General features: G+C 37.5%; 1 protein-coding gene across 1 annotated transcript in view; it reads right to left on the reverse strand.

The window, feature by feature from the left end:
• Positions 1–25,181, reverse strand: part of LOC124165299 (beta-hexosaminidase subunit alpha-like) — a 28,134-nt gene extending 2,953 nt beyond the window's left edge. Inside the window, exons 1-6 of the mRNA XM_046542647.1 lie at positions 24,934–25,181; positions 9,512–9,716; positions 8,301–8,416; positions 5,627–5,832; positions 2,075–2,190; positions 1,446–1,665 (exon numbers count right to left, since the gene is read on the reverse strand). Of these exons, the coding sequence (XP_046398603.1) occupies positions 1,446–1,665; positions 2,075–2,190; positions 5,627–5,832; positions 8,301–8,416; positions 9,512–9,716; positions 24,934–25,140 (1,070 nt within the window). The 5' untranslated portion in view covers positions 25,141–25,181. The remainder of the gene's footprint in view (positions 1–1,445; positions 1,666–2,074; positions 2,191–5,626; positions 5,833–8,300; positions 8,417–9,511; positions 9,717–24,933) is intronic.
• Between the last annotated feature and the right edge of the window lie 2,698 nt (positions 25,182–27,879).

The following is a 27,879-nucleotide window of genomic DNA, read 5'->3' on the forward strand; positions in this document are numbered from 1 at the left end:
TTTTGTTTTCTTTTATGAAGCAAAGTAACTGTGTTTTTATATTTCGGGAGGGGGGTACTAGGGGTTAGGGGTCCTGACCCCTAGTGCCCCCCCTCGCTACTCCACTGCTTTAAACGATAGGTTCTCTTGAATGGATTAATATAGAAAAGCAAGGGTGTACTGTATAAGAAAATGACTATGCACTTGACTAAGTGTATTACTAAGATTCCTGAATGAAAGTTGACTGTGCGGTAATTTAGTGTAATGCCTATCACCGAGCCTGTATCGGAAAATTTTGTAGTGCCCTACAGAAGTATTTCATTCTCAATGTAGCAGTATACTAGTTATTGGAGTCGGGGACGGTCTGGCCAGGTCGGCTTGTCGGCAATCGCTGAGGTCCTCGAGCTTAGGGGCCCCCACAACGCTCATGTCTATCTTGAAGTGTGTATGAAAGGTATAATAAAGATGACTAAAAGATTTTTTGCTATTATAAAATTCTACGTTTTTAATAGTTGTTTTATTTACAGCATACTCATTGTCAGGCAAAAATATGTATCATATAAGAAAATAAATAAAATTAGAAGTGTCTTACGATAAAAGAGAGCCTATTGCTCTTCGAAATGGTTGTTTGGAAAGGTTATTTTAGATTTCAGTGCATTAATAAGGAACAAATTCACTAACTAGATAATATGTATTATAATACATTTCTAAATTTTTTAATCTGTGAAATTCTTACTTTTCACAGTACATATTTTTCTCGCAAAATTTCTATTTTTTATTAACTTTTATCCAGCTTTTAAGAGCTAGAATAGCGTCAAAATCAATTTCTGGGCATGGAATATCCTTAAATTTTCCGAGGAAGACCCCCGAACCCCCAGGTAAAGAGGGCCCATCATGAGCCACAGCCGAGGGCCCCCAATCACCCCAGACCACCCCTGGCACCGAAGCCCTTCACCACCCTCCCCATCCCACTGTGCCATCTGCTCTTCATACATTTCCCCACCCCCCAACTTAGTCTCCTCTTGCTTTACTCCAAAACCCTCAAATGCCTTCTATATTTCTGAATCACACATTCTCAAGCGCTTTTCGCTTGCACAGCATTTTTCTTTCACCCATTCCTAACCCCTTCCCTTATTTCCCCTTTCCAGTTGCACATTCTCACTTTTCATGGTAGAATGGCAGCATGTTTTCCATTTGTTGAACTCCCAAACTCCTCTGCCTGCTTCTAGACTGCCCCTGTTTGGAGTGCTCTGCTTTCCTTGGAAGGTTTTGTGTATTTTACTGGGTTTGTGTCATTGAGTTAGGAAGAAATAAAAATTGTAATCAAAAGTATAACCTGAGCAGCCTTGAGGCTCCTCTATGATACCAAAGTGTCAGTAATATCTATGTTTTTAAATGAGATCAACTGCAATGAAGCTCGAGTGGTTGAAAATGCTGAGAAATTTGAAATTGTATTTCCAACTTACCAACATTCAAAGCTGACCTCATCACCTCCCAGGTGAACATACTGCTCTGGAAATAATTGTTTTACTTCCTCAAAAAACTTCATAAGAAACTGGTAGTTTTCCGGTTTGCTTGGATCAATAGGCCCATAGCTGCCATCAGGAGTGAGATCTCTTGGATTACTACCTCCGTAGCAAGGTGTCAGTAATCCTTCAATCCCAAGTCCCCACGATCTTGTATGACCTAGAGGAAATAGGTGATGAACATAAGCATCAACATTGCATGAATTATTTTTACAGCACAAGACATTCAGTTTGGGCTTTCTTCTAAGCATTTCATTACCACTTGCTGCAAAATAAATTGCTGAATATTAATAAGGGATATTTCAAGTATAAGTGTAACAAATAGTTTCCCCATTTGGGCTCTAAAACTTTGATCATACGACTCTTAATTTACAAGTCATCAATGTATAAATAAATAACTTATCTTCAAATATGAAAGACTCATAAAGTGAATAAAAATTTTTATTAGCATGTAATAACTTTGAGTCAGAGCCAATATTTTTTTGTAAATTCTGAATAAAGTTGGAGGTTGGGCAAGAAACATTATATGTAGTCTTTTCCCCAGCAACATGGCTGGCAGAATCACATACCTGGAGTATCAAATTCTGGAATGACTCTTATTCCTCTTAGTCTTGCATGCTCAATGATCTTTCTAATGTTCTCTCTGGAGTATATGTGGGTTGTAGGGTGATATGCTCCTTTGTTGCTGCAAAAGTTAAAGTTAAGTCTTTTGGTGAAGAGTGATATTTTCTTGCTGATGAATTCATGAATAGATTGCATATTATGAAATCAAATAAGAAATTTCAAATTTCACCTCAAGAACAAATGAACACATGATTAGCGATCTGTAACGTCATGACTTTAACAGTCCAGTGAGTGGGGAATACAATAACTGACACACTTGAATACCATTCACACGATCTATCCTGCCCTGTCTACTAGGCTTTCATTATTTTAAATTCTTGGGGTATTGGAAGACAGCAATGTCAGACTTCAAGGGAGAGACGAAAATGAGGGTTATTCTATAAATATGACAGGAAATATTTTACTATTTAAATAATGAAGTGCTCCATTCCAACGATTACAAATTTATGTTTCTCTTTTAAAGATCTCTTATCTCCTTTACGTCGAAGAAATTTTTTTACTCTTCTTCCTGCTTCTCTCTGGTTGCTTTATATGTATATTTTGTTGGAGTGATATTGATGAATTTGAGAGTGAAAATGTCAGGTGATAAAAACTAGAACTGTTAGTTTGTCAGGTCACTGACGACTTGTTTCCTCAACGCTCGGCTACCCAAAATCATGGTCATCTCAGAGCTTACCACTTTAGTGAGTCGTTCAGGTTATTTTTCATTATGATAATGCTGATTATGTGATTGCGGTGTTATCAACTAAATGTACGATGACGTTTATTTCTGTCCGTTGGACAAAGACCTTTGTCATAAGATATCTGTTGACTCTAGCCTTGGTCCTTTATTGAACTATTACCCATGTGGGTGCCACAAATTCCAACTTAAACTTTGGTAGGTAACTCATCACCTGACCTAGGAGAATGGAAAGTCAGGAGAGGGGGGAATTAAAGTTACGAAATTTACTTAGGTAAAGAGGGATTGATCTTCGTGAGAACACCCGTCAGCAGGGTCAGGGGCACAGCTAGGGATTAAGGCTAGGGGGGAGTTTTAGGAAGAAAACACTGGGGTGTCTGAGAATGTGGAATACCTGCCATGGTAAGGGGGGGTGCGGGGACCCTCCCCTAGAAAAATTTTCATATAGGTAAATGGTTCAAAATGGTGAGTTTTGCGGCCTTCCAAGGGATATTTTATTAATATTTACACTATTCTATAAGTAATATTAACCCAATTAAGTGAAATGGATTAAACTTTAAAAAATTATGTGAGCTCTGGAGGGGGGTGTTTATCCCCCAAACCCCCCCCCCCCTCGCTGCGCCACTGAGCTGGGTCGGATGAAGGGCTTTGTTTAGGGATGGGGAGGATATTTTTCACTCCTTTCAACCGCTCCTTGGTGGTATGCAATGTCTCTCAAGGCCGTATTACACGGGGCACATCATTGCGCAATCTGACGTATGTAGGAAGGCGCAGTCAAAATTGCGTCGCGTAAAGCGGAAGATTGCTAGAGCGCATGCGAGGTGGGACCACTACTCTAATTCCGAGCTCGCATTCCCGGTATTTCAAAAATATTGTCTGTGCTAACCTGCCCAATAACATGCAGTGTAAAACGGCCTTAGGAAATAATGCGACTGCCTATGGACAAGTAGCTTTTCACATATTCTCCAATTAAACTTGAAAATTGTTTGCTGTGCTGGTTGGAAAATAGCTTTCATTGGAGAACCTCCATGATGATCATCTTTCTTATTTTTCCAATAATCACGGAAGGAACAATCGCTACCCTCTGCCACTCTCCTTATATTCCGCCACCACCCGTCAGTGCACATGTGCACAAATTTCGAAAATTCCACTGAGGAAATTTCTTTTACTTGCCCTAGAGTGAACCAGGGTCCCCCAATTCGCGCCGAGTGATAGAGAAAGGAGCGTAGTGAAAGTTATAGTATCAATATATTTAACTTAATTACTACGTCCGTCTCAAAACTCGTCCGACCTTATACGGGCAAGTGATTTCATGCCGAATACGTGCTATACATCCATTGTGTCGGCTAATCCATTCGTTTTTTTTTTCAGTGTTTCAGTTTACTGTGATATATTTCAAAAAGCACAATCGTGAAGATAAACGAGTTTATTTCGCAATGCCCGTATTAGCTTGACCAAAAATTATCATGCATTCAAATTTTACCACCTGTATATCCCATTCTGTTCGTTTTTCCATTCAAGAAGAATATAAAAGGGGTAGGTTGTAGGACATTTATGAATGGGGAAATTTTTTTATTAATGAATACATTCAATTGAGTTAGCCTTTTTATTTTTAGGGGTGGTTTTATTGCTTTTTGCGCAATTGCTGATTGGAGATACTCATGACCCGAAAATGTGCGGAAGATTCTTGATCTTTCGCATGTCTCTATTGTAATCTCTTGACAATGAGTTGGTCTATAAACCGTAGAAAGAGCATTATGAGGTTCTAAAGCTATCTTTCGAATAATCGCTCTTAATTTCCTTCTCTCCGTTAATAGCTGATTTTATGTTATTATTTTATGGAGTGGGTTTTTTTTCGCAGAGATCATAAGATGTTGTAATCAAGTCCTACGTGTGTAACAAATATTCCGTTCGCGATGTTTAAATGATATGCCGGCATTGGCGAAAAGGTCAATGCCGGCATGACGGCTGGAAATTCCATTCTTATCCGTGATATCTAAATGGAAGGCAATTATCAATCGTTTACGAAAATTTCTAAGATATTGAATTAAACGTCCAAAGATCCATGCTTATTTTTTTTCAATTTCGGCGAAACAAGCCACAGCAATAGTAGACTCTAGCACGGTAAAGGAAGGGTACGTGGGGGGTATCGTTGCCAATTATCTTGTCTAAGCAAAGTTACGTACGGTCAGTAACTCATAAAGAGAGTAACGTTAGGATGGTGTCCAGCCTTATGTGACAATGTCGCCAGGGTCGGCAGGGGGGTGGAGTGGTGAATAGTCCCAGCTATTGACCCTAAGGTTCGCAGGGCCCCATCCCACTCTTTTGAAGATTTCATCAGACATATTTCGCCGTAGCGACTTTACAGTGTACATTATAATTTTTACTTTTTTTTAAATTCTAAAATAGATCAAATGTAGTTGTTAGAAACTTCTGTGTTTTCAAATATGTGCCGTTTCCCATGACGATACCGTAATGTACACACTTACATACGAATTATTTATCCAGTCAACTGCGCGGAAAAAGGTGGATTTTAGCGCATGGAATACATTCCTCTCCCAACAGTTTATGCACTCAAATTTTGGGGTTATTTTCATACAGTTTTGTGCTACTCAATCTCTTATATTAGTAACACTTCAGATATCTCGAGTTCAGGTCGTAGACCTTTTATCATTAAATGCGACCCAAACTCGAAATATCTGATGTGTTTTTATACTATCAAATATCATTCGCTCTCTATATAACGTGACGTCTAGCCAGCCAAGTGATATAATGTAGGAATGTATGCTTTAACTACAGTTCTATATGCTACACTTACCTGAGTTCTGGAAAAGCTGCACTCTGGTAAGGGAAGGATTGATCATCCACTATATGCCAATGGAAAACATTAAGCTTCGATGCTTCCATAGCATCAAGTGTTCGAAGAATGGATCGGACTGGCAAGTAATGTCGGGATGTATCTAGTAGCAAGCCTCTGTGTTTGTACCGAGGCGAATCTTGTGTTTCGGACACTTTCACAGTGAGCTGTTGAGTGGAGAACACATGTATATGAACATCAGAACAAAAAACAAAAATATCATACAAGAATCGTCATTGTTAGGTATATTTATTTATCAGTCTATGATATTTTTGTCTAATCTCCTTCCTAATTTCATATTTATTATTGTCTAATGGTATTCTTAATGCGAGTTAAATCCTCCAAAATTACAGTGCATTACGAAGAGACGAAATATAAAAAGGGTAATTTTTTCTTTAACTGGTTGATTCCTTATTCTTGTCTTAAAAGCATTCTTCAAAGCTATATTGCCATTATTGTGGCATCTGATTTATATAAGTGATGATATAAAATTTTATCTTTCTGTTGGTCGTGCTGGATACATAGAAAATATTAACAGGTACAGAGAAAATATAATGCCTAGCTAGCATTAAAACAAACTTTTAAAAAGCACATAGTTTTCATATTATATGTAGTATTTTCCTGACGTTGGAATTAAGATTATTCCTTGGAGATTTTCACCTTTATGTTTATGTTTTATCTCATGGTGCCATGTTCTGGAAATGTCCATCTCATTTCCAATTTCCTCCACAACCGCATGTTGAACCTCCGCCCCCTATTCTCATCCTTCCTCTTTATTGTTCACGTTTCTGCGTCCAATCATTAGTTGACTCCGTATTAAAATATTTGCGAGTACGTTTAGTTATTATATCACAAATTATCCGGATCAGCACTGATGCTGAATTTTTCCTATTTTTTTGTTCCTACCCAAAATGCGAATGCTGGTATTTGAAGAGCCCGACGTTTCTTTTTCTTAAAGATTTCCTTTCGGTCATACGCTCGAGGTAATATTATTGAATATTTCGCGATGTTCCATCGAGGGTATCTTGATCCATTGTACCGCGACACAATTGCTTGTATTTCTGCTAGTAACTCTACCGCGATGTGCTAGCCATAGAAACTTCCAAAAAATGGCTACTCATCTTCATAGCTTTGAATTAACCGCCTAAGTCATCAGAAATGTAACATTTTTTTGTTTCTCGAGTACCTATCCCGAGGGGGTAGGAAACCGAAGTTACTAGGTTACCTGGGTAGCAATACTATAGTAAAGGAAATGGAGCATTTTTATCTAAATGTACCGAACTTATTTAGTGGGAGATTTATTGTGAGCTTCGAAAAAAGCAGGTACACGTAACTTTGGATTAAAATCATATCAAATCATTGCAACCAAAGAAGGATAGCACCCGGGTACACTTTTTACGCTATATTTGTGTGCTGGAGATCGGGTGTGCTCAGTGCCGGATTAAGAACCTTGGAGACCCCAAAGCAAGATAGGTAAAGAGGTCCCCGCATACAAACCTTTAGCCGTAGTCTTCTGAAAATAGTAAACAAACCCTCTCCGCTCAGTTACACCCCGCGCTCGGCCTTCCCGGAACTTCATATACAGGTGTACTGCCACTTCAGCAAAACGGTACTGCAGTGGCAACCCTCTATTTAAACTAATATTATGCTTTGTAATTTTTCCTGTCCTCTCACCAATTCAAGTTGTGTTTTACGGCATTTGAAAATTCACATAAGCAATTAATTTTCTGAGTTTTTCCCGGCGTATGCTCTGCAGGAATATTTCTCGGGTTTCCCACCGGGTGTCGTATCGGGTTGTAGTTCCCAACGTTTCCATGACTAAGTCCGTCATCGTCATCAGGGGTTAATGTTGAGCCAAGTTTTTTCTCCGGTATTTATACTCATGAGGGCCGTTCAAGTCTATAAATTCTCAATAAAAATCAATCACTATAAATCACCCCAATTCAGAAAGGACCAATCAGGGCCCACTTGAACGGCCCTCATGAGTATAAATACCGGGGAAAAAACTTGGCTCAACATTAACTCCTGACGACGATGACGGACTTAGTCATGGAAACGTTGGGAACTACAACCCGATACGACACCCGGTGGGAAACCCGAGAAATATTCCTGCAATTAATTTTCTTATCATTTTAAATTAAATTTCAATCTTTTTCCGAGCCTACGAGGTCTCCTTTTGAGGCCGAGGCCCCAAATCGCCTGCTTTCCTCGCCTAGCGCTGATTCCGATGCTTGATGTGTGTGGCGGATGATTTTTTTCCACCTTAAAGGCCTGGGTTCGAATCCCAGCAGAGACGGAGATTGCAGTATGAAGACTCGGTCATCGTTTGGTCGATGGTCGGTGGTTACTTCAAGGACAGCACTCCGTCCATCGATTGGGTCTGTCCCCTAAGTACCATTCATTAAAAACAGGTCAACTTCGACGGCCCGTTTCTCTTTACCCTACTTCTTCTCTACCCTAGTCTTACGGCGTTGATGACCTTGGTGGTGAAGTACCTCCTCTGAATTTCGATATCTTTTGTGCTCTAAAATGGTAACCTACACATAGGAGAGATGATGAAATTCATTCAAAACGCGATAGAAGTTTCGCTATTTACCTTAGAATTTATCACTACGTCAATACCAAATTTACTCACCGCTGCTCCATCTGGAGATAAGACCACTGTTTGAACAAACGTTTCCAGGCCACGCAAAATACCCCAGACAGATTTAGAAGATAACCAGGAGCCATCCTTCGCGATATGAAGATCATCTGTGAATTGAGGATGATATTATTCATTATTTTTTGCTAATTTGTCGGTGATGAAATAATTCTGGAGTATTGAAAAATTTATTTACTCCCGGAAAACATCTTTACCATTCCGAAATTCCAATTGAATGACGATAGGTTAAAATTTCGTTGTTATATTAGAGATAATTTGATTACAAATAGTATAAAGTTATAATTTATTTTATTTATAAGTTATATTTATAAATGAAAAAGAATTTGCAAGTGCTGGAATAATATGAGATGACAGAGGAAAGAAATAATCACGTGCTGTCAGAGTATAACTCACAAAAAAATTTAAATCGTCAGAGTAATATAAAAATTGCGGAATTATAAAATATAAAATTGCAATAATTCCTGGAATTTGGCAGGAATTGCATTTCGGAACATCAGGTTTTTATGACTTTAGTGTCAACGAGATGTGGTGATCAGTCAAATTTTGATCGGTGCTTCTTAAATATTTTGGTTTACAGAAATCTGTTCCATTATTATTTTTGTGACGCTTGACCCGAAAACTGATAACTTCGAAGTATTCGCGAGTTCATTAATGAAGAGCCAGAGATTTTGATTGCCTTAATGACGTTATCAAAATATTTACATCTTTTCGTTTATCAACTTAAATGTATTACTATATTTGGGTTCGAAATGAAATCCATCTATTTTTTACCACTTAATCTTTATGATACTAATAATTTTCTTTGTTCGAGAAAGAGAAAATCTAAATATAAAAGTAAAAGAAAAAAAATATTTTCAAGTTGAGTTAATTTTCAAAATCGACTCGTAGTTTTCTGTGGCGTTGTCTTTTGTTCTGGATTCGTTGATCTCTCCATCTTCCGGGTTTCCGTCGCGCTATTTGTCTAAGGTTGATGAGTTTCGCTGGAATTCTACTTGGCGTCTTCGGGTCAAGGTCGGCGAAAACCCGAAGGATGGAGAGATTCTCGAATTTTCAAACCCGGTTACGTCATGGAAAAGTGTTCTAATGGGAATTATCTGTGCTCTTATCTCCCACAAGTTCTTTTACTGAGAAATTTGTGACGAAAATCAGTTCATAAATTCTTTTGAAATCCTCAAATGACTTACAGCTTTCCTCCATCGCAGCGTGAGGCATGAACTCGCAAGGAGTTGAGAGTTCCACATTCAGCGAGTCCAAATATCCCAAGAAGTTCGCATCCTTCCGCCACGATTTGTTTCGGCTCATTCTTGTCCTTCGTCTATTTGCTGACAGCATCACGCCATAATATCGGCTGAATGTTGACTGGAGAAGGTCACAGTCGTGTCCATTTACCTGTTTGCAAATAGAAAATTTTTTGAGCTGAATGAGTTTGTGTGACAGAATACTTGTGTAGGTAGATGATTGATTGATAAAGGCGGTCAAAGAATTGAAAAACTGAAAACCTCTGTAGCGGTCATTAAAAATCGCCATATTTAGGTTTAATGCCATGAAATCTCGAGTATCTTATTGCTAGGACGCGGTATCAATTTCTCAATAACATTTTTTTGTTAAGAAACAATTTTGAGTATTTTATTTTCTTTCGTTATTTCATAATACAAAATTACCTTGAATATTTATTTAATAATGATGAAGTTCATATTCAGACAATAAAAAATTAATTAAATAATGGAAAAAAACATTGGTGATTTTCAACAGTAAATTTATTTAGATGCCGACATTTATTTGAATATCCTTATCACGTACACATTTATCAGCTACCCATCTATCATACTTAAAAGTGTTAGTTGGAGGAAGGTATTCCTTTGATGAAAAAAATAGCTATAAATGATCATATTGAAAGAGAGCAGTAATGGATCCATATTTTTTGGATAGATATGAAAGATTCTTTGAATTTGACCGCTGTTAATCTCGGTGGACGGAAACAAACAATCGATCTCTTATCGAATATCTTGCAGTTCCTTCTTATTCCTTCGCGATTACGGCTTTGGAAATTTCAGATAGTGTGATACCTTTTAAAACATCCTTATCTACTTTCACCTAATTTTCATTCGCGCTTTCGACGTTATATTAAAAAAAAAGAAATGGATTGAGCGACCCAATCTTGCCAGCTGGTCTAATTGATGGCTTTCAGCACAGTAGATTTAGTTCTTACTAAAGTAATGTCGCTGAAAACATATTCAAGTCTCAATAAGGTTTTCTATCTCACTATATATACCCTGTAAGTACAATGGTAATACTCACCAGATGTTTGGTGGGGATAGGCGAGGACATAGCTCAGGCCAGACTGAGAGAAGCTTTTGAATTTTATCCCATTCAATGTAAGGGTGCCAGTTTCCTAGGCCACCGCGCACTTCGAGAACTTATGAATGAGAGTGTCGGAAGTGGTCGGAAGGTTTCAACCGAATCAGCACTCATCGGAGGGTCGGAGGGAATCCTAGCGCTCCACGGACTTAGCTACAACGCTCCCTAGCGGTCTCCCTAGACTCTACCTTTTCTGTTTACACAAATGAATGAACTTCGATTCATTAATTTATCTGATCTATGTTTAAAATACTTAACGATCTATTTTGAGATCTTTTAGCTCTTCGGTAGGGCAGCCACGTATACATAGCAAAATGCATTTTTAACTTAGTAGCATTTACATGCACTGGTACTATTTAAACTGATTCCTCATAAAAAAATAACAGAGATTTAACATACGATGGAATTCTTTCAACCAGCGGCGAAGCCAGGAATTTCGTTCTGGGGGGGTTCAAAAACAGGGGGGAAAATTATTGAAAAACAGGGTAATGGGTTTTAAACTAATTTTAACACTTTTCATAATCGAAAAAACTTCATTTGTTAAATAAATATTTTGTAAATTCATGATATTTCAATATTTTTTTTATTTCGGGGGTGGGGGGGGGGTCCGGACCCCCCTCCTGGCTACACCACTGGCCTTCGGGCACAGCACTGACCATTGACCAATGGTATTGGTGTACCGGGACTCTTAACCTATCACTTGAAAAGGTAATAACATCTGTAGTGGACTAGAACCTCGCCATATTTAAGTTTAATGCCATGATATATAGAGACTTGTATATCTAGGACGATGTATTAATTTCTCTATTATAATCCTGCGTATTTTGTCAATAAGTATTTTTGGGAATTTTACATACTTTCTAAATTTCCTCATTTTCCTTATTTGGGTGTTGACCCCAGTATTTTCACCTACCATAAACGGACTCACAAGTCCGTCCAAATATGAAGTATGTAATAGAACGGGAATGATTAATTTCTTCATAAAGGAGTGAATGAAAACTGAGAGAATGAATTAATAGGGATAACTGTTTCATGTGAATGGAAGAATTTCCCCATTGAAATTTAAAAAAAATTATTTGGCAAGGTTTTTGGCGTTCGGAAAACGATATCTCCATTTCGAACAGTAATTTTTGAGGAAATTCTTTACGCATGGCTATGAGAGTCAATACATTCTAAGAACGGTCTATTATCACCACAAATACTCAAGCACGTCTAAATAATAATTAAATCTACACCAGAGAATTTTCGTTTAGGTAAAAACTCTGCTATTAACGTCATCAAAGGAATTTCAGGGAATTTTAATGAAACATTAGTAACTTACAATATATTATAAATTTATTGTCCTTGGACCTCTGCGTCCACTAAGAACATACAACAATTGAGCTCAATGGCACAATGATTCCTAAAGTAGTTTCATTATTGTGAACAAAATACAGCAATCTTTCAATGTGGTTTAGCATACTTATTAAATTAATACCCTTCTTGGTTGTAGAGATACAAAAATATATTTTTTAAACAAATACTGAATTGAATACCGTGCATAAGCGCTATTGAAGAATTTCGGAATTAAAATCATTAAAAGTTATTTTCCTTGTATGTGTCGATATTTTTACAACGTTTTTCTTAACTTACTTTCGTGTCTGTCTGTCTGTTTGTTACGGTGGAATTTTGTAACTCAATTTTAACACACTTAACAAATAGCTAGAGCATTGAAACTTTTCTAGCTCAGAACTGGATGACAATGCAATTTACTTACTCTTTTACCACGATCGGAGCAGTATTTCGTCTAATATTTAGGAAAAAAAATTAAATCTGGAGTTCCAAAATTGACCAACAAAATGCAGGCGTTGCAGTCTTTATAGCTGTATTTAACTGACTTTAGAACGTAATCGTAAACGTAAAATTAGTAATAATGATTGCCATAAATTATGTCACTATTTGAGTAACAATAGGGTAGTTTCCTTCACCAAAGAAAACAAAAGGCAATAATTGCGATTCGTTACCCACCATTAGTGTATTCATAATATACAAATTATTTCGTTTTAGAAATGCCGGTTTAGACGAATGGCAATGGTCCATTTTTATCCTCATTTGAAAAGGGCCAGATTGGCGCCCATGCGATGCCACTCCACGTGACGTCACAGGGACCTAGTTTCTATAGGAGAAGATAGGAGTTATACATCGTCTGAGGTTACCAATGCATGCATGAGTCACAGATCTCAGGGAAACATGTCTTAAAAATCACTTATTAAAACTGGCCAAGGTCGGAAAGTTTTCCTCGTTTGATAAGGTATTAATAATCCTTATTTAAGCCAAGCGCTACCAGGCGGCAGGGCACTAGGCTACCCGCTGGCAGCCTGCGACGTATCAGCGCTAAGCCTCGCCTCAATGTCACCTCACCGGGCGGAGGGGGAACCAGAAATACGACGTACGGAGAGATTTCCCATCATTCCTACTTACGCGTCGCGTTTTCGCGCGCTTGTAAATTTTCACTTTTCATTTAATCGCGAAAAATAGATATTGTCATTTAAAAATCTAAAAGCGTGAAATACGTACTCCAGGAGTAATAATCTTTCGATTTAGGCAATAAAAAAATAATAGGAAACCACCCTATTCATATCGAGACTCAGATATGGACAGAGAAATTTATTTTCTTCTTTTTAGTTGGTGAGAAAAACGTTGTTTTTAAATTTTTTAATTTATAATGTTATTTCTCCGCATTTTCATGATCGGCTGAGCGCTGGGGAATGAAGAGACTGGAGAAGGGAAGGGACAAGAACCAATGAGAATATTTTCTTAGGAGTGATCGTTTGAGGGCGTTCGGAAAACGATAGTTTTGGAACATCAATTTTTGAAGAAATTTTCAGCGCATAGCTATGAGAGTCAATGCAATATAAGAACTTTCTATTATTATCACATATTTTCATGCAGGATTAACTAGCGATAAAATAAGGACCAAAAATTGCCGTTTAAGGAAAATTATGCTATTTTCATCATCAAAGGACTCAAGGGAATTTGAAGGAACTATTACTACCGTTCACTAGCGCTTTGAAGAAATTTTGAATTTAAATCATTATAAGTTATTTCCCTAGTGTACGTAGATATTTTTTCTTCGTAGTTTCATGATCGGCTGAACGCTGGAAAATGCAGGGATGGGAAAAGTGAAGGAAATGGACAATAACCAATGAGAATGGTTTGAAGTGAGGGTTGGGGTGATGTTCTTTCGGTGCGTATAATATTTTCGACGTTCCATTAGGTTTCCATCCGAATCGGAATTTTGGCTTTTGCCATATGTTTCCATTGCTTATCTTTGCTATCATCACCAGGGCTGTTATCTTGTCCGCGACTTCCTTGCCTCATATATCTCTCCTGTCACCTTTAACGAGGGTTTGGTTTTGCGCTGGGATTCGCTCCATCCCATAGCATGCATTTATCACGCATCAGCGGAAGAGAGGAACGTTTAGGATGAGGAACTGGGACCAGAAATATTTTTAATTTCAATTCTTTGAAGAACACAATTTTTAATTTCACGAATTATTTCCGTACTTCAATGGCACACCGTCATCTTCGGTTATTCTCAGAGCCACCATTACCTGAGTATTTGTTGTCAAAACTCTTACACAAATATAAATAGTTGATTTAAAAAATTCGTTTTCTCAGCCATGTGTGCCTTTCTTGTGGTGCTCTACATTTTGCACGACTTCATTGTGTTCAATATTTGATTTATCACTTCCGGTTTCAAAAATTTATTTCCTATCTGTAACCTTGCCTTCTACATTTATTTTTCACATGAGTGGAATCACTTTCAAAGTAATGCTGTATTGTTCAATCGACTCGCTCAAACTAAGTGACCGAAGAATCTAAGCTGTCCACTGATCCTGGAAAATCCAAAATAGCCAACATGTTGCACTTAGCCCAGCTCATGGCACATTAAACCGATTGCTTCATGTGCCTTATAGTTATGAATGGGCTGATAAGGTCCTTGGGCATCTCTCCAGTCTTCTTGCTGACTCTGGATAATGCTAACATTACGTTTATTCCAAGCAACCATTCGTTATCATCATGGGCTGTCTAATTTATAGGGTTGTTTCGTATCACGTTTCTGCTCTATTTTTCAACTAGCCAATTTCCTCTTCGCTATGTATTTCCTCATTTCCACAGCTGCCTTGTACTTACGACCTTTAGGTTGTGCATAGTTGGGAAGACCTTTTGATAGAGGGGTTAAGTAAGAGAGAGCCAATTTTCCTCATGGAAATCGTATCTGGTGAGAGTAAATGAAGGAATAGACAGACGTCCTCTTTCTGTGTAAAGTAGAGACGTAGTGACCACAGCGTTTGGTGGATGTAGTATAATTTTTTAAATCAGTATGGTTACTAGTTTAGCAGTATTATATGAGAGGTCCTTTTTAAAAAAAATCCCTATGCGCAAGGTGCGGTTATTTTGATGGTTAAAGTGTTTGTTGGAAATAACAGGATATCTAACATAACAAGCCGCCGTGTCTTATCTGACCTCATGTTTCTGCATAGAATCTTTAGCGGACATTCCTACGGACAAACGAAATGCTCCCTCTTTTCCGTTTTCATATTCCTCCTCGCCCCTTACGAAACAACTCTCTGCTTCACATTCCGCGATTCCGTCTCTCCATCTCTCAACGCTCTCTGTTCTACCGAATCCCCTCCTTGTGTAACTCCATAGCTTCAAAAATTCCTTCCCTGGACCTATTTTCCTCTGCCACTAGTTACAAAGCCACCTTAAAATGCCATCTGAATAATTCACCATTGTCTAATCAACAGTGCCCCTTCTTATGTTTAATAATTTTGTTGTCTGTTAGTTTTTATTTTTTTGTGCTATTGTTTGTTATCTTTTAGGTATTATTTATTTAATGAACAGCCAATGTAAAAGCCTTTGTGCCGTTTTTGGTGATGAAATAAATAAATAAATAACACCGTTAGCGTTTTAAAAATAGAAATGGGCAGGATGATACAAAATCCATCCTGTCTGTAACACATGAATTCGCTGAAAACAGATCGTAAGATACTTATATGAGATAATATACTCTTGAAAAAGCGTTTGCTGGAAATAACACCGTTAGTGTTTTGAGAATCGAGACGGGCAGGGTGATATTAAATCCATCCAGTATTTAAATCCTGAATTCGCTGAAAACAGATCGCAAGATACCCATATGAGATAATATAGACATGAAAAATGCTGGAAGTCGTGGATTTAATTTAAGGCGTATGCAACTGAGGTTTTCATAAATCAGGAGGAAATCAGGTGCAATTAGATTTAGGTCATTATTCATTACAAAGGTTTCCTCATTATTGATAATAACAAAATAGGTAGACAAAAATGAATCGATTGTAAAATTATCATTGATCATCATATTTAATTTTCAAATTACTTTCTCATATGTAGAGAAGAACCATTCGAAAAATTTGAAGTTCTTAAATAATAATTTTAATCTAGTTTTATTTTAGTATAAATTAAGTTTTCGATTTAACCCGAGAGTAGTTAAGAGATAACAATGGAATGTAATTATGGAATGAGATGGAGATACCTGATTCGATCTAGCTTTTTACGTGCTACCTATTTCAGCTTCACGGAAAATCAGATTTACTTAAGGAAAAATTTCGTCACGTCTAAGGATCATCACTGCGAGGACGCGACATATAAATTATTTAATGAAAGAAGCAGGTCCTTCGTCTATTGAACTATTTTAAATGCTATTTAATTGAAGATATTTATATGTAGTTTATATCTACTATGATAGAATTCTGAATTTAGGCAGTAATATATTTTGGATTCCCAAGATTTTTTTCATGACAAAAACTCGTAAATGAAGAACTATCCTTGGTTGATTGATAGAGGCTACAAGTCTAGCTAGATTTCCGCAAACATAAATTGTAAGGCCCAGTGGCGCAGCGAGGGGGGGCTTGGAGGATAAACCCCCCCCCCCCAGAGGTAGGAGAAATTTTTAATTTTAATCCATTTTACTTAATTGGATTGATATTACTAAAAGAATAGTGTAAGGATTTATAAAATATCCCTCAGAAAGCCGTAAAACTCACCATTTTGAACCATTTTCTTAATATTCCGTAATGTATTAATCTCGCACATACCGCTTATCCTGGTGAGTATTACATACCCCCATACACCCCGGTATTAGTTGCACCTAACCCCCCCCCCCAGCCCTAATTCCTAGCTGCGCCCATGGTAAGGCCACAGGTTTCGGTCGTTGAACCATTCTCAAATATTGTCCTGACACAGCATTCTCCATTTCAATGTATATATAAAGTTCATTTCTTTGCTGTCTTCCTTTGTTTTAAGCAAGCGTGCATTGTCTTGAAAGAGCGGATATTATGAAATTCGCATTTTAAAAATATCAGTCGTGCTCGCTATAGTGCTCACATAGCAAGATCCGTGAAATCGTAGCAGATCTTTCCTTCTTCCATGACTCACCGGAATATTATTAACCTTTGCCTACTGTGCGAACAATTCTATAGAGTACTAATATTGTAACTTTTACAGACGCATCGGAAAAATTATGAATACGATAATGAATTGCTAATAGCAAACGTGTAAATAAATACAATTTCCATTTTATATTTATTATTAAATCACAATCGATGAAATAGTTATCGAGATAAACACTAAAAACGTTGGTATCTCGTTACTTTGTAAGGGAATTAAGTAATATGTGAGTAATTACGATTGTTCGCCTGGCGTCACATAGAGTGAAATGAAAGGAATGAGAGTTTAATTTTAACGAAAACTTAAAATGTGCAAACGAAATTTTTGCTTTGGAGATAATTTATTGAACAAAGAATATTAAATTTTCTCTATTAAAATACTTTTACACCAATGATTTTGTTTACATTGCTCCTATTTAACTTTGAAGCACTCGCAAGAGAGCGCTGAGGTTACTCTGTGGTTTGAGTATTGTCGGGTGAATAAATCAATGAGATAATTGAGTTAATGTATAAATGAAATGATGATATAAATGATATCTCACTAAAAGTTAAACGATATATAGAGATGAGGAATTGATTACTGTAACCATCGTGAATTTGAGGAACCAAGGCTTAAACTAAATTTAAATGATAATTTTTCTCAATAATGTTGTCTCGCATCGGTCATCGCATCTCCTACGGTCGTGGTATAACCTAAATAGCAGAGAAAGGGAAATACCAAGGTGCTGGTAGCGATTGCATATTAGATGATTTGAATTTTAATCCCTGCATTAAAAACATGTTCCTAACTCCTAATTGCAATCTACTTTTTATGAAACTACTCATTTCCATCGATATGCTACTTTACCATCCGGCCAGTAGGGCTAAAAACGCCAAAAATCATCAACAATAACAATCAATTATTACTTAAAGGGAGTATTATTTTCAGAAAGGGATAAAATTCATTATTTGTTCATTGTGACTACAGCATTATAAAAGGGTTGCAAAGAAGTACCACATTAAAAATCTCGTGAGCGACCAATTACGATGTTTTAAAAAGATGTTCTGTAATGTAACTGTTTTAGTGCCTTTTAGTATGTAACCCTAACTTGTTAAAAATTATAAAACAAAGTTGATTTTACCTACATAAAACGTCATATATAATCTTCCAATTGTACCTCATTGATTGGCGGCCACGAAAAGTTATTATGTATTGATTCGCATTTTTAAATATATATGCTCCAATGGCAGTAATTCTCTGAGTACTGAATGTGAATGTTATGCTGACAGAAAAACTGATATGATATTGGTCATACAATATGAATGATAATAAAAATAAAATTTAGGCACGTCACCGAGCTACTTTTTCAGTTTTTATCACATGGATGCTTGATATAAAGTCCCATCACATTTGTTTCGTAAATGGCACTCTGGTCGGCTCAAATGGCTGGAAAAAGTATTCAATCAAAAGTTTAAGGATTGAATTATCCACATTCTCTGCACCCAAACTGGGCTTTTTAACTTTGATATATGTCCTCTCTTGTGTCAAATCTATATTTAAAGAGATTAAGTAAAAAAATATTTGTTTTGGAATGTGCAGTTGCGAACAAATCTCCTAAGCTGTGTAACTAAGCTCAACCAAGCCCAGTTTTTTTCTTATAGTTCTTAACAAATTGTTTCTAAACAGCCCTGATTTCAGTTGATATTGTGTCCGCGTGCCTCGACAAGCATGGTGACTTGTGTCACCGACTAATATTTCGGAACAAAGAGTTGTCCTTTATCATCCTCTACGCCTTAAAAGGCGTCTTCCTGCGCTACCGCCGGGGAAGCACCTTCGTTCGTCTCCTTTCGTAATTCCCTCCGGATGTGGAGTGGGGACCAAAGTGCAGGAGAGCGGAAGGCAAGGTGAAGCCCGGAGAGGGGTGGGAGGATGCTTCCGTGCGTGAATGGGAAAATTACCTGAATTGTCAATTGCATCTGAGAACTCTCATGAGAACATGGGAGTTGGTTTGCTTTTTCATTGAATTGCAAGGTCTGAGTGGAAAGCTTGTATGCACCACTTTTTATAACTACTATTTAATTTTTAAATTAAAGCCCACACTTTGAGCTACGTCTCCAAACAATTTCCGTCGATATTATGGCACTAATCATATCGAACAACAAGATTTTGTATTCCGTCGCCATGGACAAATGCCGCCGTAGTTGACAGACTCTGAAAAACTGTTGGTGTCTCCATGTTTCTGGGTTTCACCGCGTGGATTTTCTTTGTAACGACAGTTTCTCAGGAGATCGACCTGAAGACGCCGGTTGGAATACCGGAGAAACTGTCGTCACAAAGAAAATCCATGCGGTGAAACCCAGAAACATGGAGACATCATCAAGACAAGGCCGCGGAAAACTACGCATCAACTGCAAAACTGTTGTTTTTATGTTTTAATTATCAACATGGCATTGACCTCCTAGGTGTTTCTTCAGATTCACCGTACAATCCAGAGCAAAAGACGAGGAATGCTTAGTAAAGAGATTGTTTCACTGCATGACAATGCCCGTCCACATGCACCCAATCTGAGTGTAAAGCTTGTATGAACCTAAGGTCAGACTCCCAACTAGTTGAAGGCAAATTAATTTATTTATTTACATCTCCCGGTAAACAGCTCATCTAAGGCCTTTACAACGGGGAATCAACAAAAATTAACAAAGAAGGACATTCACAGACGCCCATGCCCTTTATAGGTGCCATTTACCCAGGCGGGACTCCAACCCGCGACCTTCGGCTTGGCGTGCGAGGACTTCACCCCGCCGCCACCGAGGGCACGATGTTGGCCGATGAGTGAATAATCATTCAGTTTTTTTTACTTCATCTCGTTAACACGGCGGGAAAGATAAAAAAGTATGTAATACATATTTTTAATACGGATTTTAAAAATATTTCTTTCAGGTTAAATTTATAAAAAATGACACATTTTATTTTATTTTAAAGGATTCAATAATTCAAGAGAATTGATTTTTTTGGAAATGCCATTTAGCTAGATGAATGTATACCGGTCCAATTTACCTATACTTCCTTTAGAGGAGCTCCTTCACGAAAAATTTAAAGTAACGGATTTTAATTAAACTTATTTAAGGTCCGAGTTTTTTTTATCCATAGGCTACTTCTCCGGTCATCGCCGGTGGGAGATGATATTCTTTGGAAAGTTACCTACGTCACTCTTTGCTCTCGTCCAATCACCCCAGCGCCTTTTTGAAATTGGTCTCATCGTTTTAGTTCATTTTTTATCGAAAGATATGCGAAGGAGGCTAATTTATTCTGCAAAATTTTCTGAATCATTTTCCCAGTAAATCAACCTCTCTCAGGGTCCCATATCATGAAAAGTCAAGAATTAAATGAAACTGGTAAATTATATCTGAAATTAATTTTTTTGCCATCTTTAATATTCATCCCAATTAGGTAATGGTTTCGGTCCCCTAATTTTTAATGAGCTATATTTTCCTACGAAATTGGTATCTGTTAACCGTGCTGGAAAATAATCGCATCGGAGTAAAATATATACTGAAACGATCAACATTCTTACAATTTAAGTCTCTTCTTCGGCTATATTTCATTTATCACATTAAAAAATGTTAGCGAAACGTATGAATGGATATGTCTCGATTTTAAAATCAGTGCTTTGAAAAAATATGCGGTAAATTGGCCGAGAACGTAACCGTGAATCTTCAGTCCCACCTTAATTCCTAAATGCACTGCATCATACGCAAAGATCACTGCACAGGAGAGATATTTGATTCCAAGGACGAGGCCTGAACATTTTCTGGGGGAGTTCGTTCTGAAGGGGAAAAGAAGACAGTTTCTCAAACTTTTCGGAGTGTTTTAATTATTGGCCCAGGGATTGTTACGCAACAGTTTTGTTTGAGTCTATCATTGTTTCAAAAATCACTTTTTTCTCAGAAAATTCTCAACTTGTTCTTAGATTATTATCGCATAATTTCAAACATATTTTCTAAATTGTTAACTCAATATTTGAGACATAAGAATGTCATTTGTTGCTTTCATGTTGAGGCATCTGAATTTCTGAAAAATAATGAAGAATGTTACCGTGGTCGCCTATTCTTTGTAGATAAATAGACCCTATTCATTGAAATTTATTTAAGATGGAATGTCCCCAATAACCTCCAAATTTCCATCTTGGTGCGACATGGGTGCCAATTTTGAAAAAGAAAAGCGTTAGGAGTGAGGGTGGAATGATCTCAGTCTCTATGTAGACCTGTCGCGTTTTTCGCACCATTTCCTTTAAAGATTTCATTCTCGTTAACAGTGTCATATTTTTTCACACTTGCACCGTTTAATCTCGATCAATTTTATCTAATCGATTGGTACAGTTATACAACATATTATCTCTTACTCTACTCCTCTTTTATTTCGTTTGTTGAGTCGAGATTACGCAATTTGAGGCCTGCAGATGAGCTTCTTTCGCGAACTTCGCGTCTTCGGCACTGAATAACTCTCATACAAAACTGCACGAATCACTCGACCGTCAAGAGCTCCTCGCCGCTCCTAACGGTATGAGAGTTTTACAAGGCGCCGCAAAGGAAACAACGGATGAGCTTTCTTGGATGGTTCGCCGGCTGTGTGGCAAGTTTCGGGTCGTTGTCATAGTTCAAGTTCAACCTCTTTTCCTTCGACCATTGGTTCGTCTCAGGTGGTTTTTATGCATCTTAGTGGTTTCTAAGATCGGCATGTCAACAATGTGTTAGGCGAGTTTTTATAATACTCCAATACATTCAACTTTATTTCAGGAAGGTGAATGACTATCGGTAAATTAAAAGGGGACAATTTCCATATCCAATTGGACGTTAATAGTATTTAAGTAAATAAATTTAGCCAGTATTTTATGAAGTTTCTGTGGTGCCAATATTGAGGTAAAACTATTGTGGTAGAAAGTGAGGGTGGAAATATTTTAGTCACGCGTTGAAAGTATATTTCCTATATACACTTTTTAGTGACTTATAGTTTTCAATAATCCAAAACGTTTAATTTTAGGTTATTTCTCTTGCTTTCTAGATTTTTAAAGGATCATACCTATACCTAAGAATGTTTCTATAATGCCGTTGTACGGTATATTTTGCTATTTAGTAAAATTATATTTCCACGATTTATTTGAATTTGCAATGTGATAAAAGTTGAATTTTATTTTTATATGAAGACAAAATGCGATATTTCACACGAATAAAGCCCATGAATTCCCGGTGCTACAATTAATTTTTGAAAGTTCTAATAAGATATTGCTGTGCTAATTATTTATCGGGATATTATAATGTAATGATGGAAGCCTTCATGGCTACATGTTAAGTTCTCTCAACTTGACCATTATATTTTTATTACTACTAACGCGTGACACCAGTTTTCGCCGCTGAGATTTTATTTTTTGTGACAATTTCAGGTCCATTGTTGAGAAGGAGTGGTTTGGTGACAATTTTATTTTCTACTACAATTATCATCTTCTACATTTTCCATGTATGGAAAAAATGCAAATTAAAAAAAAGGAAGCTTGAAAAAAATACTTACGAATTATTGGCCATGAAATGTCAAAGGATGCGGGCCTGTACCCTATTTCTTAACTATTACTCATTGACAGCTAAGCTGGTCAGAAAATGGAGACTGCTGATCTATCTGTACGAGGTGATGAGGAATTGGTCTACAGATATCACCTCCAGTTTTATGGGGTGTGTGGTGGTGGTTTACATAACCACATTACCAGTAGTTAGAGAATTATTATACTCAGTTATGCCTGAGTTAACATAGCGATGCGATATTGTGACTTACTGGAGACTGTGAAGGTTGATTTTATTTGTAATTATGGAATTGAATAGCTGACAATGAGAGCAAGGCCTACAGTGAGTGGAGGAGAATACCCTCCTCTATATGTATCTCCTCTTCTTATGAAAATCCTCTGCTACGGCCTTGTCCTATGGCAAGTTAAAATTTAACATTGTGCAGGCAGCAATGTCTTTGATAGAAAAGGTCGTACTTTAATGATACTTAACGCAGCAGAATCACCTTTCCAGGCGCATAGTGGCACAATTTTACTTCACACTTACCGAAGCAGATCAGTTTACGTCGGCAAGCATATTCCTTGCCGTGGAATGGGAGTATGTTCCGTCCTGTAAGCATATTCATAGCTCCACAAATGATGGAGTCGTGTATTTTCTAAGAAAAGGAAAGTGCTGTTTTCCAACTAATGACATCCGGTATTTTGTCCTTTATTTATGAAGATCGGAAGTGTTAATCGGAATGTGTAAAAAATATGATACACGATTAGTAGTACGGCATTTAAAAACATTAGCGTTTTACAGCTTCGTATCATTTTCATTTTTAAGCATTTTTACAAGACTCATATTGCGATAATTTAACGTGTAATAGTAATTTTACAGCAAAATTTTTCCTTTGCGTTATAATATAAGTCCCACCAGTTCTTTGTATTTATTAAAGTTTGGTTCAACGACTCCTCTAAGGTCGTAAATTGTGTGGCCAAAATTTTAACGCTGACTTGATCTTGACAGTGCCCTCAAATGTAGAACTTTCTTGGCGTGAATGGACCCATTGAGGAATTTCGACTCGATGAAAGGACTTGATGTATCCTCCCTAGTGTTGTTTGCCCTCGTTTCTGCGGATAGACGGAGATCGCTCCAAAGACGTCTGATAAACAAGGAAACTGTCGAGATGATAGCGAAAAAATATTGTGAGACCAAGGGAGCAACAACCTTTCTTGTACGTCTACGAGCTATGCAAACTTATAAATTTTCCCCACTGCTCTAATTTAGTGTTGTTCGGAGTCGTTACAGTTTCATAATCATAAGAAAGAACGCATTTTGGCTGCAAACTCAAAATCGGCTGACGCGTGGGTATTGATAGAATTAACTTAGTAAATAGGGTAAAGGTGAAAAATGAAGGGTGTAGGTAATTAAAAGTTTGAAATTCGTCTGAAGATGGGCCGATTCATAAAGAATCGTGGTGCACAGTTGAGCATAGCCTCCATGGTTAGCCGTGAAAAGAGATAAAGTGCGATTTTTCGCTAATTAGCAGGAGTTCACTGAAAACAAGGCGTAAGATTTTTCACAGCCTGAAAGGAATTTTCTCTGAGAAGCATTTTGGCTGATTGCGGGTCAAGAGAATTCTAGTTTCGTTCATGAGGACTTGAGAGAAAGAAAGAAAAAATCAATACCAAGTGAAATCAATACTAATATTTGGTGATCGCGAGCCCGTAAAAGTGATAATAATAATAATTCGTCTCTATTGGGCAAGATTGGGACTAGATAGTCCCATCTTACATATAACCCTAGTCATACACTGAATATATATTTAAAGAGGAATAAATTGTCAGGTTTTTCCTGAAATGAAATGCAGTCAAATTATAGCAATAGACACTTTTAAGTATATTTAAAAAAATGAAAAAATGCTTAATGAAAATAGTTACATTTACCAAGTCGAAGAAAACGTGACCAAATTTGGGAAAACCTAAGGATATTGACTTTCGTCCGACATGTCGTGATATAAGTAAATGAACTAAATTAACAGGTTTTTTAATATATTTTGAAGATTTTTACAGTTAAACATATGATGAATGTCATATACCACTGCGAAATGAAACTTATAGCAAATGGGCTTAATGGGCAAAATAAATTAGCTGGGTGAAAATTGACTGGGCCGAATTGGAGCCACAATTGCAATCGAAATGGAAGTTTTTTGTGCTTTGTAACTCCATTGATCATTTTCTTCGCGTTCACACATGAACTCTACTCACATTGAACTTGAACGCTGAAGGCCGGACGACGAGATATCCATCCTCTTCAGTCCGCTTCAATGGTTTTGGCCAAACACCTCCTCTGGTTGGGATCACAGTGGGTCCAGGAGCCACACCGATTCCATCATAGCGCCAGCTGTCAGCCAACGAGCTGTACGCCGCGAAAAGAAGCAGGGATGCTTGAAAGACTACTCCCACAACGCCCATGGTCGAGTGTTGAGCCTTCGCGATATAACTCAGCGACTAAACGGAAGGAACGAAGAGACCGCCTTATATCGGCCGCTTCTGACGTCAGGTCTTTGACGAGTGTTGACGAGCCTGCCGCCATGACTCAGCCAATCAAAGCCCTATGCTCCTTGAATCCCGCGCATGGGTAGGGAGGGGGATGCAAGAAAAAGAACGACCAAGCACAGGTCGTCGAGAGAGGAAAAAGAAGGGGAGAGGTTATATTTTTTAACGGCCGAGGGGACTCCCGGTATTACATTCATAACAACACTATAATTTCCGGCAACGGCCTATCGTAACGAATTCCAGTGAATTCGTCGAGGGAAATCAGGCTGTCACGTTTTTGGTCCACATAATAGGGAGGTTGGACTTTTGTTTTGTCGACTTGTGTAACATATCCACCTCATACAAACGGAATTTAGGATAATCACCCTATTTATTATGAACTTGCCAGCAGTGGCAGATCCAGGATAGGGACAAGGTGAGTGAGGGGTAACCTAGCAGTAGAAGGGGTCCGAACAAAATTATTATCATTCTATCTGGTGTAAATTGGATACCCAAGGGGGGGCTATAACCCCCACTATCCCCTCTTTGCGTCTGTCACTGGATTAAAACACACTAAAAGCGTGTAAAATAAGCCATAAGTTTAGAGCTAATTTGTATTTCAATTTACTAAAGCAGGTAAATAATATTATAAATAAAAAATTTTAAAACAACGTTTTTTTCGCCAACTAAAAAGAAGAAAATAAATTTCTTTGTCCATATTGGAGTCTCGTTATGAATTGTTATTCAAATGGTGACATACTTTATGACAATCATTACGACCAAAACGAAAAACGTTGGGCGCATTTAATGTTACATTTAGTGTTTGCAATAAATATGAATTTGGTTTATTATCATTATCATTTATCATTTTCCATCGTTATATAATTGATAGTATCTACTACTAATTGATACTAATCACTATCATTAAGGTTATTTAAAATTCAGTTTATATTGAATAAGAAGGTAGTGCAGGCTACGGCGCATGTTGCTGAAATTACTTCGTTCGAAAGTCAGTTAAATACAGCTATAATGACTGCAGAGCCTGCATTTTGGTCACAATTTTTGGAACTCCAGATTTAATTTTTATTCCTAAATATTAGACGAAATACTGCTCCGATCGTGGTAAAAGAGTAAGTAAATTGCATTGTCATCCAGTTCTGAGCTAGATATAAAATTTCAATGCTCTAGCTAGTCGTTAAGTGTGTTAAAATTGAGTTACAAAATTCTACCGTAACAAACAGACAGACACGAAAGTAAGTCAAGAAAAACGTTGTAATAATAATATATGGGAAAATATTACTAAATACTTTTGTTGACAAGGTGAAAGCGGCCAACAAAATAATAATACCTTGGTCGTCGGTAATACCTTGTGTATGCCTTTTTATAAAACATAAATGCACCCTCGGTTATCAGTTCCATCTTCAGTGTTCAACGGTCAACCACGCACTCCTGGTCTGGCATTCACCTTTGTTTAACCTATTACCTCCCGGTAACCTCATACGAGATCACTTAAAAATTAACAGATATCAGGCGAAAGCCTGTATGTATATGAATTAATTTAAAGCGGATTTTTAAAAAATCTCACCTGGATATCATAGCAATACACCTATTAGATATGGGATGTAGGTTAGATATGCAAATGTACAGACCGATAATGACGAAATCTGTAAATTTTAAGTGATCTCATATGAGATCACCGGGAGGCAAATCTACCTATATCTCCTTTTAAATTGTTTTGATGAGTAGACCTGAATTTTGCCACAGCTGTGTTGCTGAAACCCGGGTCAGTTTATAAAAAAATAGTGTGGATTGAAACTCAGAAGTTTTTTATTGCAATACATTCGTGACTGTGTACTTCCTTTCAGTGGCGCAGCGAAGGGGGGAGGGTTTAGGGAGATAACAAATCCCCGGAGCTCAGAGAAAATTTTGAATAGGGTGGTTTCCTATTATTTTTTTATTGCCTAAATCGAAAGATTATTACACCTGGAGAACGTATTTCACGCATTTAGATTTTTAAATGACGATATATATTTTTCGCGATTAAATGAAAAGTGAAAATTTTCAAGCGCGCGAAAATGCGACGCGCAAGTATGAATGCCGGGAAATCTCTCCGTGAGACTTATTTCTGGTTCCCGCTGCCCCCCTGTGAGGTGACCTTGAGGCGAGGCTTAGCGCTGATACGACGCAGGCTGCTAGCGGGTAGCTGAGTACCCTGCTGGCTGCTAGCGCTTGTCTTAAATAAGGATTATTAATACCTTATCAAACGAAGAAAACTTTCCGACCTTAGCCAGTTTTAATAGGTGATTATTAAGATATGTTTCCCTGAGCTCTGTGCCTCATGCATGCATTGGTAACCTCAGACGATGTATAACTCCTATCCTCTCGTGTAGAAACTAGGTCCCTGTGACGTCACGTGGAGTGGAATCGCATGGGTGCCAATCTGGCCTTTTTCAAATTAGGATAAAATTTGACCCTTGCCATTCGTCTAAACCGGTATTTCAAAAACCAAAGATAATTTGTGTATTATGAATACACTAATGGTGGGTAACGAATCGCAATCAATGCCTTTCGTTTTCTTTGATGAAGGAAACTACCCTATTACTTAAATCCATTTTACTTCATTGGATTAATTGTACTTATAGAATAGTGTAAGGATTAATAAAATATCTCTTAGAA

Source organism: Ischnura elegans, chromosome 9 (assembly GCF_921293095.1).
Source record: "Ischnura elegans chromosome 9, ioIscEleg1.1, whole genome shotgun sequence".
NCBI classification, from domain to species: Eukaryota; Metazoa; Arthropoda; class Insecta; order Odonata; family Coenagrionidae; genus Ischnura; species Ischnura elegans.